Here is a 27328-nt window from a genome sequence, read left to right on the forward strand (position 1 = left end):
GCTACAATTGTACCATGAAGACAAAAGAACACTTCTACACTGCAAAAAAAGAAAAGTTGGGTGAACTCAAAATTTCAAGGCAACAAACTTCAATAACATTTAAGATGGAAAATTAAACTAAATATTTTAAGTTTTGTTTTTGAGTTTGCTCAACTCTGAATTCAGATTTTTGTCAACTCAACTGTAAGTTGTACTAACTTATAATTTTACATTGTAATAACTTTTAATCCTTACTTCTGCTAACTTCTGCAATGTGCTGAATTGGCACAATTGTAACGCCGCTATGAAATGTCAGCTAATGTTGCGACCACAATTTTGAGTTAGCAGCGCCGCTAGCATCAGTTAGCCGCCAGCGTCAGTTAGCCGCCAACGTCAGATAGCCGCCAGCGTCAGTTAGCCGCTAGCTTTCGCTAATGACCGAATTTCACAGATTTCCCGCATTTCACAACAAAGAAATAAGAGTTATCAGAACTATTGTCCCTTGTTGTGAACCCCAACTTAAAGATATAAGTAACAACAACTCAACTTGTCAACATCAACTTGTTTTTGAGCAGACAACTGGCTTCCTTTGTTGTGCTAACTTACATTATTGCCCTAAATGTCAGTAATTTATATTTCCAAGTTTTACGAACTTAAATCACTGTTTTAGGCCAAAAAATACAAGTTGGCTTTTTTGCAGTGTAGTAACTCAGAGAAAAGATCATTGAAAAGTATAAGCCAGGAGATGACTACAAAAAAAAAAAAAAATTAAACTCACTGGACATCACAAGGAGTTCAGTTAAACCATCATTAAGAAAAGGAAGCAGTATGGCACTTGTAGCTTGAGGGTGGGTCAATTTGTCTCTCAGCCACAATAGAGAAGCATTCATGATGTTTTTTGACATTTTCAGCAAGCACTTTCTTATAAATATTTCGTAGAGTGCCCATTAGTTGTGTAGCAAACTGACATAAACGAGCTGTGGCACCAAACAAACTTCCTAGAGATTGAGATTGAGATTAGATTTATTTGTCATTGCACAGAATATACAATGAAATTCAATGCCCTCACGTACTGGACTCATAAAAAAAAGCATAATAGATAGTAAATAACAAGATACATTCTTATCATCTCATCTCAATAAATAGTAAATAGAAAAGATACATTCTCATCATCTCAGCACTATGGTGTCCATGGTAGGTATCTGTTGTTTGATTATGTTTTGGGCAGTTTTTATGGTCCTCTGCAGTGACTTCCTGTCTGCAGCAGAACTTCTACCAGACCACAACAGGATGCGGTATGTAGACACTTCTATAAAGAATACTTCACCCAAAAGCTCATTTTTATTCCTGTCAATGGACTTCCCTATGTGGCAGAATATATAAGAGATGGGGAAACAATTTGCATCCTAAAAGAGGAAACATATGCATCAGTTAACACGTCTGTCTGTCATGCCATCATTTGGTCGACAAAGGAGATGAGACTTCACCTGTAACAGAGACACTGAGACCCGTCAAGGTATGTTCACTTTATTTTCAGTCTTTTTCATGTTTTATCTGTGCTTCTGCAGTAACTCTTAATTGGGCACTTAATAGGAATGTGTAAAAAAAACATACGGACTCAGGGGAGGGTGGGTAATATTTTGAGAAAAATGTTTACTAGATTAAAGTGGCAAATTTACGAGAAAAAACATGCAGATTTTTGAGATTTTAAGTGGTGAATCTGCAAGAAAAAAGTAGCTTTAAAATAAATCTACGACTTCAAAATCAGTTTGATCAAATGTGGGTAATTAAGTTTAACCCTTTGTCAGGCAAAGAAAAAAGTTGCAAATTTACTAGATTAAAGTCGCAAATCTACAAGAAAAAAAGTCGCAGATTTAAGAGATTTAAAGTGGCAAATCTGTGCGAAAAAAGTTGCAGATTTACGAGAAAAAAGTGGGAAAAAAGCAACTTTTTTTCTCCCAGATTCACCACTTTAACCTTCATTGAAATACTTGCAAATTCCAAATTTCAACCCTAGAGAATATTGGAGGATATTACATACGAAAATAATATTTTGAGAAAAAAGTTTACGAGTTTAAAGTGGCAAATCTACGAGAAAAAACATGCAGATTTATGAGATTTAAAGTGGTGAATCTGCAAGAAAAAAGTTTCTTTTTTCCCACTTTTTTCGCGCAGATTTGCCACTTTGAATTTCTTAAATCTGCAACTTTTTTTCTTGTAGATTTGCCACTTTAATCTAGTAAATTTTCAACTTTTTTCTCAAAATATTATCTCTGATTTGCCGATTAGCTGGAAGAAATCCATGTGGTTCTATGACCTCACAGAGAGACATTTTGGATATCCACTGAAGTTACCAAATATGGTTCTTCGCCCGATAAAGGGTTAAATGATGAAATAATCTAAAGATTTTGTCAACTTTAACATACTTTAGCAATTATAGTTTGAAGTCAAACATTGATGCATTGTTTCGATACAGAAAGATCAGAATAAAGTCGAAATATTAAGTGCAGTCTTTTTGCAATTTTTTATTTATTAATTGATGTCATATCACCAGAAAATTTCCATTTCTGATTGGGTGGGAGGTGTTGATGTGTAATTTTAATTTTTTCCCAGTAACCATGCACCAGTGATGCATGAAGTGTTTGTCTACTGAAATTAATATTGCAGTATTGAGACCAGTCACATTGAGCAATGATTATTAGAGCAAAGAATAGATTAAAATAGATAAATATCTTGTCAGTGAAAACCACCCAAAATGTCATTTTAACCTTTGAACAACATGTGTGCTGTAAAACATGATGGGTATTTTCCATTAAATACTATATAAGGGCTTAATAACCTTAATGTCACATTTAATAATAGGCCTTTTTCCAGAAAGACATTATTATGTGTCACTACTATAACTAATAAAAATGTCTGTTGTGAATAAAATCTATATTTTATATATTATATTTTATATATATTTTATATATCAATGCAACTGTATTTGCAACCGGTAACCAATTAGCCTCTGGGGAGGAAGTCAGACAGTGTTGGGGTTTTTTTTACATTTTGTCTTTATTTAGAATCACATTTCAAAATCACATCACAACAGTCATCACCATTTTTGATAATAGACACTGTGATCCATATTTTCAAATTTTTATAAACAGAAGAACAGAACTTGGGGGTGTTTCCATCTACAGTAAGTAGTAAAAAACAGATTAAAACATTTTTTAAAAGAAAGTTACACAATATTAAACAAAAGAAGGGCGTTTCGGGGTGATGTACAATCTCCACTTCTCCCAGATTTCCTCAAATTTGGCTTTTTGAAGCCTCACAGAGAAAGTGATTCTTTCCATTACAAAAATTTCATATATGATGTCATACCACTCATCTATAGATGGGCTATCTGGCTGAAGCCATGCTCCCTAGCATTTTTAATACTAGTGCAGTGCCCGCAGGAACTATGTATTCGTATAGTGGGAGATTAAGTAGATTTTTCAATTATGGCCACCCATCATGTCTTTGCCATGCCTTTATTAATCTTATTTTGTTTGCTTATTAATATTAAAATATACTTTATTGCTCATCTATTATAAGTTAACTATGCTTTTTGCAACTACCAGATCTAAAGCGAGAACAATGCCTTATTACTTGTTAATTAATGGTTATTAAGGACCTTTTTATAAAGCGTTACCCATCCTTTTGTGGAGCTTGGATTCTTGATTTACAATTCTAAAATTCTACAATGTCATCTAGCAGACGCTTTTATCCAAAGCGACGTACAAATGAGAGTTAATACAACACAAGCAAGGATGAAGTCAAGAAACATAGCAGAGTAAGAGCCGTGGGTTCAGTTCGAGTCCATTAGGACACAAGTGCTTTATGGTCAGTGTGATACTGGTCATAGTTTAAAGCAGGGGTCCCCAAACTTTTTTCGGTGGGGGCCACATCAGCTTTTCTTTCTGTGATGGGGGCCGGGGTCAGTCTATAACAGGAAATGATATGGGCCAAAGTGACCACCAGTGTTATTGTGTAAATATAACGGTCATTTGTTGGCCTTGGCACCACCTATTGGTTTGCAAAAAAGTAATAAAAAGTCTTCACATGTTTATTTGAAGTACCACAGATATTCCTTTTATTTTGTAGAAAATGAAAACACAAGCTGATGCCAGTTAACAATGATTTTGTAACAGGTACAGGTGAAAATGGACTCTGCATTCATTTTCCGTTAGCTTGCCTTGCCCGCGAAAACTTACGCTTACGGCTTGGCATCACGTAGAACGGAATATACCATTGTGTGGGGGGGTGAAAATGACTGCTACTACTGTAAATAATTCATAACTGAGGTCAATTTTAATTAGAACGCCTATCTTAATCATTACATGAGGATATTTTATAAATAAATATATAATAAATGCAATTTTAAAAAAACTGGTCATGTTTAGAGGGATTGTTCGGGATAGTTAAGTGGGCCACTCCAATTGCTTTGGCGGGCCGGAAGTGGTCCGCGGGCCGTAGTTTGGGGACCCCTGGTTTAGAGCGTCAAGACTTGTTTGCACAGTCGCGGTAGTGGTAGTGGCAGAAATATTCACTATAAACAGATTACAAGAAAATGCCTGATGGTTGGTTTCACTTTTTTGTGTTTTATAGGAGCTCAAGATGAGAATCCTCGCATTTCTTCAATTTGTCCTTCTGCTGATTGATCACACCTCCTCAGTTTCCAGACCAGGGTGTCACTGTGAACAAACGTCCTGCTACTGCTCCAAACTAAACCTGGAGTCGGTCCCTGCTGCTCCTTCACAGCTCATCACTCAACTGGATCTCTCATTCAACAGACTGAAGAAAATAACGGAGAACGACTTTGTAGCATTTGTTAGTTTACGGTCTTTGATCTTGAATAACAACCGAATCGAAACGATCCACGACAAAGCATTTGTCCCGCTGACTAATTTGGAGAAACTGGATTTGTCCTTAAACAGACTGGATACGTTGTCTGCTGGATGGTTTGAGAACCTCTTTTCTCTTCAGTCCTTGAATCTTTTGGGGAACAAATACAAATCGTTGGGTCAAGGGAATCTTTTCCAGCCACTGAAGAGTTTAAAGACGTTACATTTTGGAGGACCTCACCTTCAATCGGTTAGAGAAGCCGACTTCTCTGGCCTCCGTGGTCTGGAAGAGGTTGTTTTTGATGGAAAGAATCTCAGAGTCTACACAGAAGGAAGTTTGAGACAAATTGGGCCAATTAAAAATGCAACACTTGGTCTGAATGGTCCGCTACAGAGCCAACGAGAGCTAGTAAAAGCTATACTGTTAGATGTTGTACACCCGAGCACAACCCTGACATTCACAGAGATGGAGTTCTTTACACCTGATCACATGACTCCGTTTAAAGTGGCCCATGATGGTGGAACAAAAAGTATTATTTTCAAAAATATCACCATGGCGGTTCCAGCCTGTATTGCCTTCCTGCAGTTGATGTCGGACTCAAATTTAACGTTGCTGGCGCTTGAAGATACTAGATTCTTCTTAACTCATTTTGGTTCTATTGGATGGATCTCACGCATTGACCATTTGGAGGCTGTTGTGTTTAAAAACGTTAATGTCCCTCAGTTCTACAAATTCCCAGCCCTGTTTTTCCTGCAGCCTCTGCTGAGCGTGGTGCGGAAGGTGTCTGTGCTCAACTGCAAGTTATTCCTTCTTCCATGTCAGTCCTCTGTCGACTTCGCAAAGCTTGAGTTTATGGACATCAGTGACAACTTGTTGACTGATCTGGCCCTGAGCGAGATGATGTGCTATGGCAAAGGTGGACTTTGGAGTTTGCAAACCTTCAATGTCAGCAGGAATCAACTGCATACCATCAACAGCCAGCTCTTCACCAAACTAGACAAGCTTGAAAACATCGACATGAGTGGAAACGTGTTTCATAGGATGCCTGAGACTTGTTTCTGGCCGCCAAGTCTCCGGTTCCTCAACCTTTCAGCAACACATTTAAGAGAAGTGACCACATGTTTGCCGATGAGTTTACACATCCTCGATCTATCAGACAACGACTTGACCGTGTTCAACATCGAGCTACCTTTTCTCACAGAGCTGCACATCTCCGGCAACAGGATCAGAAGCCTGCCAGATGGAGGTTTATACCCTCGTCTGTCATATCTCTTCATTCAAAACAACGACTTGCAGTGGTTCAGCGGCAACCATCTGAATATGTTTAACAATCTGAAGAGTCTGGAAGCTGGTGCAGACACGTTTCACTGCTCATGTGACTTTATAGCGTTCATGAGGAGCGGCTGGAAGAATCATCAAGTCACCTTTGGGGATTCCAAGTCGTACATTTGTGATTCCCCCGACGCCTTGAGAGGAAAGAGTGCAGCAGACGCCAGGTTGTCTGTGTTTGAGTGCCACACAGCTTTAGCTTTTTCTGTCCTCTTCTTGGGAATCCTGCTGGTTTTGGCACTGGTCGCAGGTTTGTGTCACAGATTCAGCGTTGTGTGGTACGTGAGGATGACCTGGGCCTGGCTGAGAGCCAAGAGGAAGCCCAAGTTAAAGAAGGGAGAGCTCCAGTATGACGCCTTTGTCTCCTACAGCGAGATGGACTCTGGTTGGGTGGAAGCACATCTGATCCCGGAGCTGGAGCAGACGGAGCCCCGTCTCCGGCTCTGCCTCCACCAGAGAGACTTTGTCCCCGGAGCCTGGATCCTGGACAACATCATGGACGCCATCGAGAAGAGTCACAGAACTCTGTTTGTCCTTTCTCAGCATTTTGTCAGGAGTGAATGGTGCAAGTACGAGCTGGATTACACGCATTTTAGGCTGTTCGACCAAAACGACGACTCGGTTGTGCTGATCCTGTTGGAGCCCATCGACAAAGAGACCATCCCCAAGAAGTTCTGCAAGCTGCGGAGAGTCATGAACTCCAGGACGTACCTGGAGTGGCCTGATGAGGACCACCTGGTCCCCCGGTTCTGGAACAGTTTGAAAACAGCCATTAAAAGGCCCGAGGCCGACAATGGAGACATTTTACAATTTGAGGAGCTTTAATTTTGTGTTTTGTTTGACAGATTTTGGTAACGCTTTATAATAAGGTCCTTAACTCTCTATGGTACGGTGTTGCCCTCAGGCAACATACCCATTTTTGGCCTGTCCGATTTCTTCAATGCATGTTTTTGAGTGATGCAATACTTTAAAAAAGAGGGAAGAGTATAGGGAACCAATAGCAATGCTTTAATTTGTCACATGACCTCCAGGAGGCCATATTGAAACCCTATTTTGCAGACTTTTGACTTTTGACCAAAGGAAACAGCTTAGCCATTTTGCGCCACAAAAAAATCACTCAAAACACAATTTCCTGGTCCTTTTCCATCTGGAAAAAATATATTCCTACTGATAGGTGAGTAAACTTTCATTTTTGATCATTTGTTACACTTAGACTGTTCAAGACATTCATTTCAATGGGTCGTTGGTTCAATGCTACAATGTTGCCTACAGGCAGACAAGAAACCGGTTAAAAAAAGCTCCTTTTATAATGTTTTTCAATTTAAAACGTTATGTATTGTACCCTGTTGAAGCTACTGAATCTTTTACACATGTTTATTAAATAAATTATGTTAAAATTAATTTTAAAAACTTTCTTTTTCACTTGTGCATCGTTATGGTACAATGTCGCCTACGGGCAACAAGCCCCATAAACTTACAAGAAAAAAATAATTATAAAATGTATTCAAATTATGTTTATTTAGTCTATTTTAAGACAAAAAACACTCCAAACATTTTTTTCCTAACTGGCATCATAATGCATACCATAAAGGGTTAACCCTCCTGTTATGGTTGTTTCTCAGGAACAGCAATAATGTTCATGGAGCAATTTGACCCGCTGCAAAAACATTGTTTATGTTTCATTAATAACGCCACTAACCATCTCAATCAATATTTAGTGCAATGGTGTTATTTACCTCTCAAAGATCATGGTTCAATGAGGATAATTCACTCGTTTTCATTTAAAAAATTCATGTTAAAACTTTTTTTATGTGCACTGGAAAGACTACTTATAAAATACAATCGTTTGACATGACTTTTATTTTTTTTTACATTTATTTTAAATGTTCTTTTTTTTCTTTTTATGAAAACATACTTTTACTTTATTTTTATTATTTTAAAATTTTATTCTGAAATGGGTCAATTTGACCCGCAACATATCAGGAGGGTTAATAACCATTGAGGCCTAAAACGCCTGTAAAACCTCTGGGCGATTTTAAAATCAGCCCCTAAAACCTGAAGTTTTTCTGGAAATTCAACAGAAGTGTCAACGCTTCTACTAAATAATATAGCCTATATCTGCTACAATAGCCTCTGTAGCAGATAGAAATGAAATTCAAAAAGTATTTGAGAGCTTATACAAATACTACAAAACGACGTATCCGCTTTCCAGGCTTCAATGGGTTAACTAACCATTAATTAACAAGTAATAAGTCATTGTTCTCGCTTTAGATCCGCTAGTTGCAAAAAGCATAGTTAACTTATAGTTAACTTATAATAGATGAGCAATAAAGTATATTTTAATATCAATAAGCAAACAAAATAAGATTAATAAAGGCATGGCAAAGACATAATGGGTGGGTCATGGGTGTTTGTAATGCCATTATTAACACTTATATAAGCTTATAAACACACAATAATGTTAATAAGCATCTTGTAAGGACTTACAAGGGCCTTATTACTTGTTAATTAATGTTATTACAAGGACCTTAATATAAAGCGTTAGCCAGATTTCTTTAGAAAATCTGTATCTCATTCAGTTTGATAAATGTGGCAAAAGCATAACAATTGATTGTGTCAATAATGTGTACTTTTAATTCAACGTTACTAATTAAAAACATGTTTTTTCTCCAACAGAATATCTGTCTTGATATTACTTTCACATTACAACTATATAAAAGTTAAAGACTGAGGCTTTCAAACTTAAAAAAAAAAGGGCATGAAGAAGAGCCGCAATTTTATTATCGGTTTTCTTGTCTTGTGTGTGTGGTGTGTGTGTGTGTGTGTGTGTGTGTGTGTGTGTGTGTGTGTGTGTGTGTGTGTGTGTGTGTATGTGTTTGTGGTGTGTGTGTGTGTGTGTGTGTGTGTGTCCATGTGCTTGTGTGCCTAAAAGCGTGTGTAATTCATTGTCAGGCTCTTGAGAGCTGACATATTGCCGCTATTGATCTTTAGTCCTAAAATCAACACAGAAGCCTGGATACTGATGACAGGCAGGCCAGGGGAGTCAGGGTGTCCTGATAACACACACACACACACACACACACACACACACACACACACACACACATTAATGCTCAGCATGCACATATAAACAGAAGCACATGCACATATTTACAGAGTTACAGATGTCTGTAAAAGGTCGGTAAAATGTGGTGAAGTGTAGGATTTAATCAGTGAAATCATTGCTTTCATGATCAACACGTTATAAACATGCACTTTCATGTTGTACACACACTAAAAGTTTACTTTATCTGTGTTATCTCCAGTAAAGTAAACCAGCGTGTCTTTATCTCCCAGAAGCAACACAGCACTGACAAATATTGTACTATTGTCAGAATCCACTGCAGTTTATTTTAATTAATCATTAAAGAGATGAACGATTCTAAAGATCTCGAATATTTCTTCTTCTTTCTGTGAATGTTGAGGAAATGTAAATAAGTTAAAACTGCACAAGACAAATATTTGTTATGATATTTTCATTATGATGACAAAGCTTAAGTTCAGCTTTCTCAAGCTTTAGTAAAGTATGATGTCGTGTAGATCAGCGGTTCCCAAACTTTTTCAGCCGTGCACCCCCTTCTATGTCCCAACTGGGTTGACGCACCCCAAATCCCCCACACCTTAAAAAAACCCAAAATGCAATAAGATTTTTTATAGCCATATTAAAGGTGGAGGACGATGACAGGCTCAGGATCAGAGGCAGAAAGCAGATCAGTTGGGAAAATGTTATAATGTTTTGAGCTGCGTTGAACAAAAATTGCAGCAAATTTAAATGAGCGTGGAGTGAACACAACCCCGTCATCATAACACAGGCTGGAAAAATGATACAAGAACAAGAAGATAACTTCTTCTACGCTCAATTATAAGATCAAAAACAACCAAAAATAGATGCAAAAATGACCAAAGATGACACAAAATTATCAAAATAGACACAAATTGACCAAAAATACATGTAAAAATTACCAAACAACCAAAAAATAGATGCAAATATGAACAAAATAGATGCAAAAATGAACAAGAAATGACACAAAATTGAATAGCCTGTATTTATTAATTAATCAATAACAGGTCTTTATTGTGTGGGGGAAAAATGTAATTGTGTCATTATCAGCCTTATTACTTGTTAATTAATGGTTATTAAGGACCTTATTATAAAGCGTTGCCACCTTTTCTAGTCTAAATGGATTTAATTGAAATCATGCTAGCGGCTCTGCAAAGTGTTATCTGTCCATCAGGAGCGGTGCATTGCTGGAGGGCTCTTTGTGCTGCTCCGCCACCTGATCTAACAGCACCTGAGCAGCCTTTTCATTTCATTTTCAGCAAGTCATCCAATAGCCACGGGTAGAACTGCTGTCTGAGCATATAATCATCTTGTTGAAGACGAATTTTTGGGAGGTTGATGTGGTTAGTTTGTTGTTGTGTCCTTGTGCTTTAACCCTTTATCAGGCAAAGAACTATATTTGGTAACTTCAGGTAATATTTTAAGAAAAAAAGATGCAAATTTACTAGATTAAAGTTGCAAATCTGCGTGAAAAAAGTCGCAGATTTACGAGAAAAAAGTGGGAAAAAAGCAACTTTTTTCTCCCAGATTCACCACTTTAACCCTTAATAGGGCACTCATTGAAATACTTACAAATTCCAAATTTCAACCCAAGAGAATATTGGAGGATATTACATACTGCCAGAATGTGTAAAAAAACACATACAAAAATAATATTTTGAGAAAAAAATTTACGAGATTAAAGTGGCAAATCTACGAGAAAAAAATGTGCAGATTCATGAGATTTAAAGTGGTAAATCTGGGAGAAAAAAGTTGATTTTTTCCCACTTTTTTCTTGTAAATCCACAACTTTTTTGCGCAGATTTGCAACCTTAAATCTCTTAAATCTCCAACTTTTCTTGTAGATTTGCCACTTTAAATCTCTTAAATCTGCAACTTTTTTTCTCAAAATATTACCTGAAGTTACCAAATATAGTTCTTTGCCTGATAAAGGGTTAAAAACACAACAGTGCGTCATGTTCTGAGCAGAACCAGGTCTCAGTCTGCTGCTGTCGGTTCAGAGTGTTCCCCTTTAGAAGTCAAAACAGCATATGATTTGATTTCATGGTCTTTTATCCTTTAACTAGCCTGATAACAGGAACGGAAAAAAGCAATGATGAGTGTGTGTGTGTGTGTGTGTGTGTGTGTGTGTGTGTGTGTGTGTGTGTGTGTGTGTGTGACTACTCTCCATCGTCCCCTAGCAGAGGATCCATTAGCCCTGGACCCCCTCCTCCGTTGCCCAGTGATAAAGTAAACAAAGTGTGTTTGGCCAATCCGGCATGCAAATATTTGTTCTGGAAGCTGCCTCATCCGACGGGAGACACACACACGTCTGCGGCCGTGTGATGAGGTATATATACAGCGACCATCCTGCCGGTGCAGCGGTACACATGCACACACACATCCAGGAAAGTGTCTCCATCAATGAGCCAGGACGGAGCAACACGGACTCACCTGATCCTGAAGGCTAAGGTAATAAAACTGACTTTTTAAAACTATTTTTATGCTCTGAACACACTAGTCAGGCGGCTTAGCTAAATAAAGGGGACACGCTGGACAAAAGCACCAAATTTTTTCCACGTGCTCTCTATCATCATAGGTTTCAATTTTTGGTAGGAGCCACTTCATCAAGATGGCCGATCCGAGATGGTACCCATATAAAGTCTATGAGAACCAATACATCTTCCAAGCCACTCAGAAGGTCAATCTTGGTGTCAAAATCTACATTTTCTGGGTCAAGGAATCATTTAAAGCTGTTGAGAATATCACTAGATGATTATTTGATCAAATAGAAATGTTCATTTTCACTCAGACTGGTAGGCAACTTGCTTCAAGTGCTGCAGCAGAGAATCCTCAGCTGAAAATGTTTGGAATCTAATAATTATGTAAATACATGGCCAAAATGAAGATATCTATTTGATCATCTAGTGATATTCTCAGTAGCAATTAGCAATAAGTAGTAATTATTCTTTGACCCAGAAAATGTATATTTTGACACCAAGATTGATCTTCTAAGTGGCTTAGAAGATATACTGGTTCTCATAGGTTTTATATGGCTGCCATCTCTGATCTGCAATCTTGATGAAGTGGCTCCTATCAAAAATTGAAACCTATAGTGATAGAGAGAATGTGGAAAAAATTTGGTGCTTTTGTCCGACGTGTCCCCTTTCTTCCCAAATCTGGTCCTCAGCCGCCGGACTACACTGCTCTCCTGGTTGATTCTTACCTTTCCTCTTGTGTAAATGTCTCTCCAGTGTTAAAAACCCAACATGGCTGCAGGAGTCATCAGGAACTTCTTCGTCCAGGCCCCGGCTCCAGCCTACTTCCCTCTGATTTTCCAGCATTCTCCATGCAAGGAAGACGTGGAGGAAAAGCCCGAAGCGAGGGAAGATGAGGAAGACAGAGAGGTAGAGGAGGAGGAGGAGGAAGAGGAGGAGGAGGATGAAGAATCTGAAGCTCAGGAGGAAGAGGAGGAATGTTTGGAGGAGGTTTTCTTAAACCCCGCCCACTACGCGTTGGATGTGACCAAGCAGCTGCTGCGGTTTGCCGACCTCATCAGCCGGGACGTGCAGCGATACTTCGGCCGCTGCTCAGGTGACCAAGAAGCTTGTGACATCTACAGCGACTCGGTGTCCGTGACGACCAGCGGCCGCCTGCGTTACTACGACGACCTGCTGAAAATTGCAAGAGCGGGGAGTCCAGATGAGCAAGAAAACAGCTCGGCAGTGGCTGTTTGTGCTGATGATCAAGGAGTCGGGGCGGCAAAGGGCAGCAGCGGGTTGGGGCCCCTGGCGGAACTGTTCCACCACAGGGGCCCCAGTAGGGCCCGCAGCCGCCCCATGATCAAACGCCATCTTCCGCTCAGCTTCTGGACCGAGCCCGTCCCCTGCTGCTCTCTGGTCAGTTTCAGTAACACACACGACGTGATGCACACAGACAGTGACACACAATCACAGGACCAGAACACACACATGCACTACAACACACACCACAACACACACACCCTCGACAGCATCCAGCCGGACTTCAGCGACTTGCTGGCAAACTGGGATCCGCACCCGGAGCTCACACACACACTGACGGACAGCACACACACACTGACCGAGAACACACACATGCAGCATTAACCCATAAGAACCCAGAGCCAGTTCTCCTTAAAGGATGTGTTCTATAGAACCTGGTCTCACAGGAATCCGTGAAATAGCCACGGATTCGCTTAACTCAAAATCCGTGGAATAGCCACGGAATCACTCAAATTTCCGTGAAACTGACACGGATTTCGCTACAATGCAAGTTAATATTTTTTCCTATTGGTTTGTTCCAAGTCACGTGACTTTCAAGGTCCCGGCGGTCAGAACAAAAAACATAGCGGACAGTTCTCTCATTTTTAGTGAAAAAATCAATATTTTGACTTAGTTTCTGCATAAAAATTGATTTTGATCACATTTCTAGCGAGAAATATATGTTTTATTTTCTAAATATTCACTCAGTGAATGTACATAATCACTTTGTATGTTGGAATAGCCACGGGATATGACTGTCATTAACTTGCATTGAAGCAAAATCTGTGTCAGTTTCACGGAAATTTGAGTGATTCCGTGGCTATTCCACGGATTTTGAGTTAAGCGAATCCGTGGCTATTTCACGGATTCCTGTGAGATCATGTTGGTTCTATAAGGGGACCACATAGAACACATTTCTGATGTCTAAAAAAAAAAATACTACCCCTAAATGTCAAAGATCTGTGATGTAACATACACGTTACAATGGGCATTTATGGTATTTATAATTATGATATTTCTTATTTTAAAACTAGACACATTTTCTGCTTACAGAGACACAAATTTGCCTTTTTCTTTTACATCTCCATAACATATATCAAAATTGTGACTTTAATTTGTTCAAGAAAAATGGTCAGAACAAGTTTAATGCAATACAGGACACCTTATTTACGGATTAGAATTGTTAAATGGGTTTAAACATTTTGGAGAAGTCACTTCCTGTCACAGTCACATGACCACCACACCAGGGTGTTGAGTTTACGTCGCTTAGGGACTTAATGAGTTAATGTGAAGCATAAAGCTGAATATGGGAGATTATAGAAGATTTAAAGTGTTTGTTACACGGGTGTCACCATAGGTTCTTATGGGGACTCACTGCTTCTTTCATGTCCTGTTCTACTTCCATAGATTCTTGCAAAGAGTTTAATAAAAACAAATCAATACCCCTGTTGGTCACATTTTTCTTCTGGCAGCTTGTCATTTTTGTGATGTTTGTTCCAGACGGTCAGTTCACCAAAATTCAGCCGAGTCACCAGAACATTTTTTGGCATTTTTTTTTTCGTTTCTGCAAACCACAGAGACAGTGATATCAGGGGGTTCTCCATCAGATCTCAATCAAATCAAACCTTCCCCCGACTAAGTGAGAAAAATAAAAATGAATAAAATTTACACAAAAAAGCTAACATATTACAGAATCAGAGGCAATCACAGCAACTATGTGACAATAATGACAACAACAAAAACACAAAATGAGCAGAAATAAAGCAAACAGTTGGCAACAATCTCATAAAAACAAAGAAATATATAATAATAATAATAATAATAATAATAATGCATTTTATTTATAGGGGCCTTTCAGGACTCTCAAGGTCACCTTACAATAAACAATTAAAAACAAAACAATCATAATAAAACAGCAATGGCAGTAATAATAAACAACAATAAAACAATTACAAATTAGAACAAAAAAAACAACAATGACAGTAATAATGAACAACACTAAAACAGTACAGAGAAAAATTGTAATTTAAAAAAAATTATGAATATATTAGGGGTAGGCTAGTCTAAACATAATATATATATATATATATATATATATATATATATATATATATATATATATATATATATATATATGAAAAACTACTTGGAAAAGGATAAAATTAAAAAATAGAGACAGAGATTATGAGAATTTTTTTTTGTGTTTGCTGACCAATAGTGCTTTTTCTTGTCCCCTTGCTGCAGGTGTGTACAGGTGTACTTGAGGACAGTGACATCACTGATGGGTGTGGTTACAGGTGCAGCAGAGCAGATCAGTGAAGTTATGTGTGGTTAAAGGTGAAAAAGGCTTTAAGCTGTCAGCCACAGAGGGAAGAGAAATACTGCTGTCAAAGCCTCTCAGAGCCTGTTTACAACTGGTTTTAAAATGCGTCTTGGGCAATAAGATCACAAGAGGACAAATGAGACACATTGCCGTTTACAGCAGTAGTTCTCAACCTTTTTGAGTCGCGACCCCCAAATTAATATGCATGTTGTCCGTGACCCCCGCTCACTGAACAGAATCTCACACGCACAGTTCAGATCACCCAATAAAGAAACAAAATGACCAAAAAAAGGAAACAAAATGACCAAAAAAAGACACAAATTGACCACAAAATGATCAAAAAAGACACAAAATTACCAAAAGAGACACAAAATGACCAGAAGACACAAAATGACCAAAAAAAGACACAAAATGACCCAAAAAAGAAACAAAATTACCAAAAAGACACAAAATGACTAAAAAAAGACACAAAATGACTAAAAAAAGATGCAAAATGACTTAAAAAAAAGAAACAAAATGATCAAAAAAAGGAAACAAAATGACCAAAAAAGACACAAACTGACCACAAAATGATCAAAATAAGACACAAAATGACCCAAAAAAGACCCAAAATGACCCAAAAAAGAAACAAAAATTACCAAAAAAAACACAAATTGACCACAAAATGATTAAAAAAAAGACACAAAATGACCAAAAGAAATGAACAGAATGGCCCAAAAAAATAAACAAATTGAGCAAAAAGACACAAACTGACTAAAAAAAGAGACAAAATTACCAAAAACAGGAAATAAAATGACAAAAAAGACACAAAATGACCAAAAACCCCCACAAAATGACAAAAAAGACATGAACACTTTAACACAGTGGAGACAGAGCTGACTTCCAGAATGATTTGGCGACCCCCAGAAATCATCTCACGACCCCAATTGGGGTCCCGACCCCAAGGTTGAGAATAGCTGCTTTAGACCTGTGTGTATCATGCATCTTCAGCTGACCACGTTTGTTCTGATTTTTTACCACCTACACCACTTTTGCTAGAAGGTAAAATTGCCCCGTGCACATTTATTACGTCAGATTACAAGCAACAAGTAACAGTAGCTAGTTATCAAGTTTTCTTTGGACAAAATCTTCTGCTGGAGTGGAGGTTACACGGCCTGCATCAATGATGTATTTTTTATGTTATGTCTTTGCAATATTATGTGGTCAAATGTGTCCTAGGCCAGTGATTCTCAACAATCTAATGTGTTAAATATAGATGAGTCAGCATTTAATTCATTAGTGGGACAAAACAACTAAATAAGGGCTACATTAAACGTTTATTCATTTATTTAAAAAGAAAAATCACTATAGAAAAGTTTAAAAATAAAGGCTATATCGCAAGAATAAGGACATGTGATTTTCCACTTTAAATCCTAGCCTCAGCACAAACAAACTTCCGAAAGTTTGGAAGTCTGCATTTGTCCTCCCACTTCTAAAAGGAGGGGAACCCTCAATTGTAAATAACTATAGGCCTATCTCTAAATTATGTATTCTGGCCAAAGTTTTTGAAAAATTGGTCTGTGATCAACTGAAGGATTTCTTGGAACTGAAGAATATACTAAATCCTGTTCAGTCTGGCTTTAGAAAGCAGCATAGCACTGTAACTACTGCCCTGAAAGTTTTAAATGATGTGTTTGAGGCATTGGATTCCAAAAAGTTTTGTGTGGCTTTGTTCATTGACCTGTCTAAGGCATTTGATACTGTGGACCATGATCTCCTATTGCAAATTCTTTTCAAAAATGGTATCTCCAAGCAGGCTGCTTCTTGGTTTGCTGATTATCTGGGAAACAGAACACAATGTGTTCAGATGGCCGGAGTTAGTTCCTCCTTTCTTAAGGTCACAAAAGGTGTACCGCAAGGCTCAGTCTTAGGACCCATCCTTTTTACAATTTACATAAATAATCTGTGTGCCAACATATCAAATGCCTCATATCATCTCTATGCGGATGATACTGTTATTTACTGTTGTTCACATGCCATTGCTCAGGCTTTTGAATTTTTGCAATCTGCCTTTAATACAGTGCAGACTCGTCTGGAAAAATTGAAACTGGTTTTAAATGCTGATAAATCAAAACTAATGATTTTTGCAAAATCATCTATTCCATTGGAAAATATTCCGTCAATCAAAACTGTCCGGGGTGAAACTCTTGAGTTGGTCACCAATTATAAATATCTGGGCTTCACCATTGATGAAGAACTGTCCTTCAAACTGCACGTAAAAAAATTGATTTCAAAATTAAGGGTGAAGCTAGGTTTCTTTTACAGAAACAAATCATGTTTTTCCCTCAGGGCTCGGAAGCTTCTGGTCTCAGCCACCTTCTTGTCTTTACTTGACTATGGCGATGTTGTATACATGTCAGCTTCAGCCACCTGCCTACAATCTTTAACTCCTGTGTACCACTGTGCCCTGAGATTCATCACTGGCTGTAGCCGCCTCACCCACCATTGTGAACTCTACGCTAAAGCTGGCATGCCATCCCTTACTGTAAGACGTCATACGCACTGGATGACCATGATCTATAAGGCTCTTCTTGGTCTGCTTCCCATTTACCTATGCACTTTCCTTAAGAGATCTGGCAGCCGTTATGACCTCAGATCCAATGATATTGTGCACCTTTCTGTCCCTCGTGTCCGGACCGAAAAAGGTAAAAAAGCATTCAGTTTCTCTGCCCCCTCTGCTTGGAATACCCTTCAATCTGAGCTGAAACTATCAGAACTGATTCCTTTGGGAGCATTTCGCACAACTCTCAAAAAACGTCAATGTAAATCTTTTGCACAGTGCTCATGTTCCTAATTTGCTACTGTATTTATCACTGCTGCACTTTATACTGCTTATTTATGCTACCTATTTATACCGCCTATTCACTTGCACTTTAGTACTTTTAATATGTTGGACTTTTCGCTGCCTGTTTATTGTTATTGTTCGTCTGTCTTGTAACTTTTGACGTGTGCTGCTGCCTTCTTGGCCAGGTCACCCTTGTAAAAGAGGTCTCGATCTCAATGGGTTTTATATCTGGTTAAATAAAGGTTAAATGAAATGAAAAATCTCTTAAATCTGCGATTTTTTTCTTGTAGATTTGCCACTTTAATCTAGTAAATTTGCAACTTTTTTCTCAAAATATTACCTGAAGTTACCAAATATAGTTATTTGCCTGATAAAGGGTTAAAGGAGGTTAAAATATACAACCCTAAACAATAGAAAGAAGAACGAGGTGTGAGTGTTTGCTTTAGTTAAAGTAAACAGAAATAAGAGACGCGGGAAGAAGACAGACAGATATAAAACTATTACTGTGCTCTGTCTGTTTTTATGTAAATGAGGATCAGATAAGGCCCAAAGAGAGTGGAGTTGACAAAAATTAAAGAAGTATACACACATATATATATGTCCTTGTGGGTGATGGGGTCTGAAAGCTAAAGTGGCAGAAAAGAAAAGAGTATAAGAAGAATAGTGGAGGAGGAAGAAAGTGTTCTTGAAGCCTTAACACTCTATCATCCAGTTTCCTCAATCCTGACTCTACAGGGCAGCGTCTGATTGGTTTACACTGGAACCAGTCTCCCTCAGGCTGATTGGAAGAGAGGCAGGGCCAGTAACATTTTGACACACACTCTCCATCTTAGACACATAAAGGTAGAAACTTTCAGTGCCACATGTTACTGTGGCTGCCCTTACCTGAGAGGAGAGGAGGCAGGTGCTCACACAGAAACGCCAACATGAGGACACACACGCTTTTGTCCATCACCCTGCTGGGCCTGCTGCTGTGGGCCTCCTGCAGCCGGGCCCACGACTCAGACGCCAAACGGGAGGAAACACCAGAAGAAGACACGTCGGAGGAGACTTCAAGAGAGGAGGTGGAGGAGGAGGAGGAGACCAAAGAGGCCCCGAAGAAAGAGAAAACCACCGAGATAGAGGAGGAGGAAGATGTGATGGTTCTCCACATCGTCAACTTCGACAGAGCGCTCAGCGAGAACCAATACCTGCTGGTCGAATTCTGTAAGTAGACACTGGAAATTATATAATTCAATTCAATTCAACTTTATTTATAGAGCGCATTTCATGCACAAGGCAGACTCAATGTGCTTCACAATGTATACACATGATTACAGTTAAAAAAAAACACAGAAAAACAAACAAAAATCAATTACAAATTAATTGAAAAGTGCAGGTAGACAAGCTATTCCATATTCACCACATACACACTTACTTACTCACACATGTGCACCCACTCCCACAACCACACATGTACACAGTTCAACTGAATGCTGTAGAGAAAGTTTTTAATCTGTTTTTAAAAATGGCTACTGATGTGGCATGTTTATATATAAAACCTCTGTTGTGCACAATAATAGAACTTCTGAGACGATATATGTTATATTTCTGTGCTTTTTTTAGTATAAGTGGGGACACTTGTTGCTCTAAAATCACTCTCATCGATCAGTTTTGTCTTTTTTAAAAAAGTGTCAAAGATTTGTTCTTTCTGAAGAAACAGCCCCAGACACTGAATAGTCAAAGGAACCCAGAGGTTAATTCTTGACCTTTGGATGCACAAATAGTGAAATTAAGCTGAAGAAGGCCACGGGAAACTGTCGGGGAGCTTCAGGGATAACTGGGCTTAGTCGTGGGCTTTGAGTTTTTTTATTTTTTTAATTTATTTATTGTTGTTTGCACTTAAAAAACATACAGTCGTTAGGAAATAACAGTACAAGAAACAGTAAAAGAAAATGCAGGAAAGATCAAAAAGCCCAAAGGGCTTATACACGACCCTCCCTCTTAAACCTATAAGTAACTATACTTTACTTAAATTACATAGCTAGATGAAAATAAAAAATACAAACAAAATTTAAACGAAACAAATACATCTATAGGGATTTTTTGAGCTTGGTCTTAAAAGTATTTCTGTAATTTCCCAGCTTGGGATAAATAAAGTATATCTATCTATCTATTTAAAGAGGAACATGATTATGTTAGATGTTTTATGTCATTCCACAGCACTGCACCTTGATAAACAAATGAGATTTTTTTTTTTAGAGTTTTTATCACAGTTTCAGTGTCTTTTCATCTGTTCTCGTCCTCTATGGCGTTATCGTACCAACGTGCAGACACGTGGCCTCTCCTGTCCAGATGCTCTCTCAGCTAAACTCTCCCACGGATGAGCTCAGCACTGCGAGCAGAGAGATCACAACAAGGAAACATGTGAAGGAGATAAAGGCCGAGCCGAACTGGCATGGTGCTATCTGCAGCTTATTTGATGAGAGAAAAAAGTGGGGAAAAAACAACTTTTTTCTCCCAGATTCACCACTTTAAATCTCATGAATCTGCACATTTTTCCCCGTAGATTTGCCACTTTAATCTCGTAAACTTTTTTCTCAAAATATTATTTTCGTATGTTTTTTTTTACACATTCTGGCTGTATGTAATATCCTCCAATATTCTCTAGGGTTGAAATTTGGAATTTGCAAGTATTTCAATGAGTGTCATATTAAGGGTTAAAGTGGTGAATCTGGGAGAAAAAAGTTGCTTTTTTCCCACTTTTTTCTCGTAAATCTGCAACTTTTTTTCTTGTAGATTTGCCACTTTAATCGAGTAAATTTGCAACTTTTTTCTCGAAATATTACCTGAAGTTACCAAATATAACAAGGAAACATGTAAAGGAGATAAAGGCCGAGCTAAACTGGCACAGGTGCTATCTGCAGCTTATTTGCATGCGTATCTTTGCATGTGATAACAACAACAAACTGGACAGAACAGAGGCTGCTTTGGTTATCGATTTGCTTCTACATGGAAATACTTTGAGATCTATTTATGTGTGTGTTTCTCTGTATGTGTGTGTGTGTGTAGATGCTCCCTGGTGTGGCCACTGTAAACGCCTGGAGCCTGTTTACGCCGAGGCTGCTGGGAAACTGAAGAAGGAGGAAGGATCGCTGCGTTTGGCCAAAGTGGACGCCACTGAGGAGAAGGAGCTGGGCGATGAGTTTGACGTCGGAGGCTTCCCGACTCTGAAGCTGTTCGTGAAAGGAGACCGCAAGCAGCCTGTTGACTTCACCGGTAAACACACACACTTTAGATCAGGGGTGTCAAACTCAAACACACAATGGGCCAAAATGTAAAACTTGAATAAAATTGCGGGCCAACATTGAACAAATAAACCTTTTAATATACACTACTGGTCAAAAGTTTTAGAACACACCAACTTTTCCAGAATTTAATTGAAAATGGTGCAGTTTAATGTCTCAGTGTACTCTAAAATTAATGCACATTTGCAACATTTACAATTCTTTATTGAGCATGATAGTGTTTTGAAAGTAGAAAAAAGATTCAAAATCACATTTTATGTTGGACTAAAGGACTAAAAAAAAGACACAAAATGACCTAAAAAACACACAAAATGACAAAGAAAGACACCAAAAGACACAAAATGACCAAAGAAGACACAAAAAGACACAAAATGACCAAAAAAAGACACAGAATGACTTACAAAGACATGAAAAGAATTTAAAAAATGACAAAATAGCCCAAGACTCCATAGAGTTAAGTTGTTAACCCATTTCTTGTTCCCTGAAAAAGGCCTTCTTGTATACAGTAATTCTGAAATGTACATTATTTTTCAGTTTTGGTTAAGCTTACCTTTTTTATTTACCTCTGGCAGTTCACCACTTACCTTTGTACCCTTTCAAGCTGTTCATTTGACTTGAACTGCTTGAATTTCAATAAAAAACTGGAAAAATTGGGGTGTTCGAAAACTTTTGACCGGTATTGTATACCAAACATGTTTTGCTTTAACATTAAATATGGAACCAGCAACGCTTATAAACATACAATATATAACTAAATAGTGCAGACATGCAAAATCAAATTTCAAATAAAAAACATCAATGTCATTAATTTATTAAATAAAAATTAAATAAAAATCGTATGCCTCTTTTCTATTTGCATCCTTCTGATTTAAATATCAAAATAAACTTTTTCAACAGGTTAATAAATTCTGCCTTTCTTTTCTCCATTTTTGGGAAGGGGTAGCTGGGAGACAGCTCTAGCTTGAGGTTGCTATGACGACTGTCACAGAGGAGCGTTTCTGGGTCCTGTCCTGATTGACGCGCCAAAACAACAGCAGGGCATTGTGGGATTTGTAGTATTAGCTATAAATGCGCCGTATAATACCGGCGGGTCAGCTTTTATAGTACAATAATAATATAATAATTTGGTATTGCCTCACGGGCCAAATAAAAATACACTGAAACCTTCAAGAAATGAATACCTGGTGGTTGGATGAACCATCTGTTTATCACTGTCTGTGCAGAAAGAACTCAAGAGAGTAATAGTTGTTCTTTTCCCTTCTTTCAAGGAAGAAATCCTGTCGGTAATGCTTTATAATAAGGTCCTTAATAACCATTAATTAACAAGTAATAAGACATTGTTCTCGCTTTAGATCCGGTAGTTGCAAAAAGCATAGTTAACTTATAGTTAACGTATAATAGATGAGCAATAAAGTATATTTTAATATCAATAAGCAAACAAAATAAGATTAATAAAGGCATGGCAAAGACATAATGGGTGGGTCATGGGTGTTTATAATGCCATTATTAACACTTATATAAGCTTATAAACACACAATAATGTTAATAAGCATCTTGTAAGGACTTACAAGGGCCTTATTACTTGTTAATTAATGGTTATTACAAGGACCTTAATATAAAGCGTTACCACACTATCTTATAACAGATGCTATAGCAGCATCTATGCTAATCACTTCTCATACATAATCACATAGCTGCAAGTAGCTGATTGGTTGTTTGGACCCAAACACATTACTTCAAGTCTGACAATATGTTAAATTCAGCAAACAAATGTGTAAAGACTCTTAAAGATTCTTTGGAACAGTAAACTGTATCAATAGTCACAATGTACACAGAGCTTTTAAAGGCTCAGCACACCTCCTACACACAGGCTGAGTCTTTGTGTTAAACTTTGTGAATTCTTCTGGTTGTTTTACATTAAAGAGCTCATTAACAGCTAAAGTAGGCCCATTTATTTATTATTAGGCAGTAGGCCCATTTATTAATCCTTCCATGATACTACAACAACAAGCTAAAGAGCAGCTTCAGCCACAGACTCATTCAACCTGCTGCTCCAAGGAACCAGACAGGAAGTCCTTCCTTCCTTCTGCAATAAAACTCTATAATTCATCTACCTCTGCCAGAACCAACATTACTGAAATACACTAAATCTACACATGACACTTTGCTATGTTATTAATATTATTACTATTATTATTATTATTATTATTATTATTATTATTATTATTATTATTATTATTATTATATATACTGTTGCTGACATTACTATTATTATTACTATATACTGTAATATACTACTATTATTATTATACCGGCCTTATTCATTATTATTATTATTATTATTACTATTACTATTATTATTATATATATATATATAATTATTATATATGCTGTTGCTGACATTACTATTATTATTATTATTATTATTATTATATATACTGTTGCTGACATTACTATTATTATTACTATATACTGTAATATACTACTATTATTATTTTACCGGCCTTATTCATTATTATTATTATTATTACTATTACTATTATTATTATTATTATTATTATATATATTATTATTATATATACTGTTGCTGACATTACTGTTATTATTACTATATACTGTAATATACTACTATTATTATTATAATACCGGCCTTATTTATTATTATTATTACTATTACTATTATTATATATTTATATATTATATTATTTTATTTATAATTATTTTATTTATTTGTATGCAATATTGTTACTATTATTATTACATATTATATTATATATTATATACTGTACTATTATTATTACAATTATATACCGTCTAGTCACTATAGCATTGTTGCCATCATATTTTTTTAACTTCTTAAGTGTTAAGTGTTTTTTTTTCTATTGTTGTTTTTATTTATGCTATTTCCCCGTTTCCAGTCATCATGCTAAGCTAAGCTAACCCTCTGTTGGCTTACTCTTTCTAATGACAGATATAGATCTTCTATTCTTACTCTCTCAAAAATGTTGAATTTTCCTTTAAGGTTGTTTTTCAGAGAGGACAATATGTCTCTATGAAACCTTATCTGTGTGTACAGTGTGTGTGTGTGTGTGTGTGTGTGTGTGTGTGTCTGTGTGTGAGAGAGTGTGTTGGTTTACCTACATGTTCACAGTTTGACATGTTAACTCTGTCCATATTTGCATCAGATATAATGTTTGCATATTCTTATATCCTGGTATCCTGAGCTATACTGCCACTATTGTTTGTTTTTTATCTAACATCTCAATGCATGACATGACTCTGACTTCATTTGTTTATTTATGTGTTTTCCAGGGAAGAGGACAGCAGAAGGAATCATCCAGTGGATGAAGCGGCGTGCGGGCCCCGGGGCCCCGCTGCTCCTCTCTGCAGACTCTGCAGCTCAGTTCATCCACTCCCACAACATCTCCGTTGTCGGATTCTTTGATGTGCGTTTTTGTGCCTTAATATATCATATGACCACATATTTGTGTTTGCATTCATGTTTATCTACACTACCGGTCAAAAGTTTTAGAACACCCCAATTTTTCCAGTTTTTTATTGAAATTCAAGCAGTTCAAGTCAAATGAACAGCTTGAAAGGGTACAAAGGTAAGTGGTGAACTGCCAGAGGTAAATAAAAAAAGGTAAGCTTAACCAAAACTGGAAAATAATGTACATTTCAGAATTATACAAGTAGGCCTTTTTCAGGGAACAAGAAATAGGTTAACAACTTAACTCTATGGAGTCTTGGGCTATTTTGTCCATTTTTGAATTATTTTCATGTCTTTGTAAGTCATTTTGTAGTCATTTTGTGTCTTTTTTTGGTCATTTTGTGTCTTTTTTTGGTCATTTTGTGTCTTTTTTTAGTCATTTTGTGTCTTTTGGTGTCTTTTTTGGTCATTTTGTGTCTTTTTTTGGTCATTTTGTGTCTTTTTTTGTCATTTTGTGTCTTTTTTTAGTCATTTTGTGTCTTTTTTTAGTCATTTTGTGTCTTTTGGTGTCGTTTTTTGTCATTTTGTGTCTTTTTTTGGTCATTTTGTGTCTTTTTTTAGTCCTTTTTAGTCTTTTTTTGGTCATTTTGTGTCTTTTTTAGTCATTTTGTGTCTTTTTTTGTCATTTTGTGTCTTTTTTTAGTCATTTTTGTGTCTTTTGGTGTCTTTTTTGGGTCATTTTGTGTCTTTTTTGGGTCATTTTGTGTCTTTTTTTAGTCCTTTAGTTCAACATAAAATGTGATTTTTAATCTTTTTTTAACTTTCAAAACACTATCATGCTCAGTCAAGAATTTTAAATGTTGCAAATGTGCATTAATTTCAGAGTACACTGAGACATTAAACTGCATCATTTTCAATTAAATTCTGGAAAAGTTGGTGTGTTCTAAAACTTTTGACCAGTAGTGTATGTTTTATTTTTATCTCTGTTTTAGAATCTGGAAAGTGAGGCAGCCGAGGCGTTCAAGGAGCTTGCTCTGGATGTTACTGACACAGAGTTTGCTCTGTCAGCGAGTCCTGAGGTTTTCCAGAAGTTTGAAGTAAAAGCCAACACGGTGGTGCTTTTCAAAAAGGTACAAAGAACCAATGATACTAACTGAGACTTTTTTGAGTGAGATGTTTTATGAAGAAGCTGTAACAATAGTAGCTCTGCTGCCACCTAGTGTATACAGTATGTTCCTTCTGGAGGACTAAATGTCCTCACAAGGATAGAGAGATGGGGATATTTTCTCTGATTCTGATATAGCAGTGAAGTAAGTGAAGGAAAATATTAGGCCTGTAACTACTGTAATGCAGCTATTCTCAACCTTGGGGTCGGGACCCCAATTGGGGTCGTGAGATGATTTCTGGGGGTCGCCAAATCATTTTGGAAGTCAGCTCTGTCTCCACTGTGTTAAAGTGTTCATGTGTTTTAGTCTTTTTGGTCATTTAATGTCTTTTTTTGGTCATTTTGTGTCTTTTTTTTGATCATTTTGTGTCTTTTTTTGATCATTTTGTGTTCAATTTGTGTCTATTTTGGTCATTTTGTTTACTTTTTTGGTCATTTACTGTCTTTTCTGATCATTTTGTGTCTTTTTTGGTCATTTTGTTTCCTTTTTTTGGTCATTTTGTGTCTTTTTTTGTCATTTTGTGTCTTTTTGGTAATTTTGTGTCTTTTTTTCGGTCATTTTTGTGTCTTTTTTGGTCATTTGTCTTTTTTGGTCATTTTGTGTCTTTTTTGGTCATTTACTGTCTTTTCTGATCACTTTATGTCTTTTTTGGTCATTTGGTTTCCTTTTTTTGGTCATTTTGTGTCTTTTTTTCGGTCATTTTTGTGTCTTTTTTGGTCATTTGTCTTTTTTTGGTCATTTTGTGTCTTTTTTTGTCATTTTGTTTCCATATTTTTGTCATTTTGTGTCTTTTTTTTGTCATTTTGTGTCTTTTTTGGTCATTTTGTGTCTTTTTTGGTCATTCTGTGTTTTTTTTTGGTCATTTTGTGTCTTTTTTGGTCACTTTGTTTCCATATTTTGGTCATTTTGTTTCCATATTTTGGTCATTTTGTGTCTTTTTGTGGTCATTTTGTTTCATTTTTTCGTCATTTTGTTTCTTTTTTGGGTGATCTGAACTGTGCCTGTGAGATTGTGTTCAGTGAGCGGGGGTCGCGGACAACATGCATGTTAAATTGGGGGTCGCGACTCAAAAAGGTTGAGAACTACTGCTGTAATGAATGGGTGTCAGTGGTGGAATCATGCATAATTTATGTTATTACAACAATTCTTTATTGTTATTTAGCAGCAGGTGTTTTTGGCAGTCCTTCCTACATTTTCAAAGTAGAAACTTTATTCAAACATCAAAATGTTCACCTCAATTAGGACATTATTACTATT

General features: G+C 37.0%; 3 protein-coding genes across 4 annotated transcripts in view; all 3 read left to right on the plus strand.

Annotated features, from left to right (window-relative positions):
• The first annotated feature begins 4623 nt into the window (after nucleotides 1–4623).
• Nucleotides 4624–7183, plus strand: LOC131968131 (toll-like receptor 2). The gene is made up of 2 exons (XM_059328877.1): nucleotides 4624–5233; nucleotides 5477–7183. The coding sequence occupies exons 1-2, from the start codon at nucleotides 4624–4626 to the stop codon at nucleotides 7003–7005; spliced, it is 2139 nt and encodes a 712-aa protein (XP_059184860.1). The 3' UTR covers nucleotides 7006–7183.
• A 5345-nt stretch (nucleotides 7184–12528) lies between these two features.
• LOC131975933 (protein PERCC1) lies at nucleotides 12529–13682 on the plus strand. Its single transcript, XM_059338771.1, has one exon. It carries the CDS (start codon nucleotides 12529–12531, stop codon nucleotides 13384–13386), a length of 858 nt encoding a protein of 285 aa, XP_059194754.1. The 3' UTR covers nucleotides 13387–13682.
• Nucleotides 13683–19114: 5432 nt separating this feature from the next.
• Nucleotides 19115–27328, plus strand: part of pdia2 (protein disulfide isomerase family A, member 2) — a 15221-nt gene continuing 7007 nt past the window's right edge. For both annotated transcript variants that reach the window (XM_059330928.1, XM_059330938.1), the window contains exons 1-4: nucleotides 19115–19394; nucleotides 21240–21446; nucleotides 24788–24921; nucleotides 25898–26035. In XM_059330928.1, the coding sequence (XP_059186911.1) occupies nucleotides 19115–19394; nucleotides 21240–21446; nucleotides 24788–24921; nucleotides 25898–26035 (759 nt within the window). The remainder of the gene's footprint in view (nucleotides 19395–21239; nucleotides 21447–24787; nucleotides 24922–25897; nucleotides 26036–27328) is intronic.

This window comes from Centropristis striata, chromosome 1, assembly GCF_030273125.1.
Source record: "Centropristis striata isolate RG_2023a ecotype Rhode Island chromosome 1, C.striata_1.0, whole genome shotgun sequence".
Lineage (NCBI taxonomy): Eukaryota > Metazoa > Chordata > Actinopteri > Perciformes > Serranidae > Centropristis > Centropristis striata.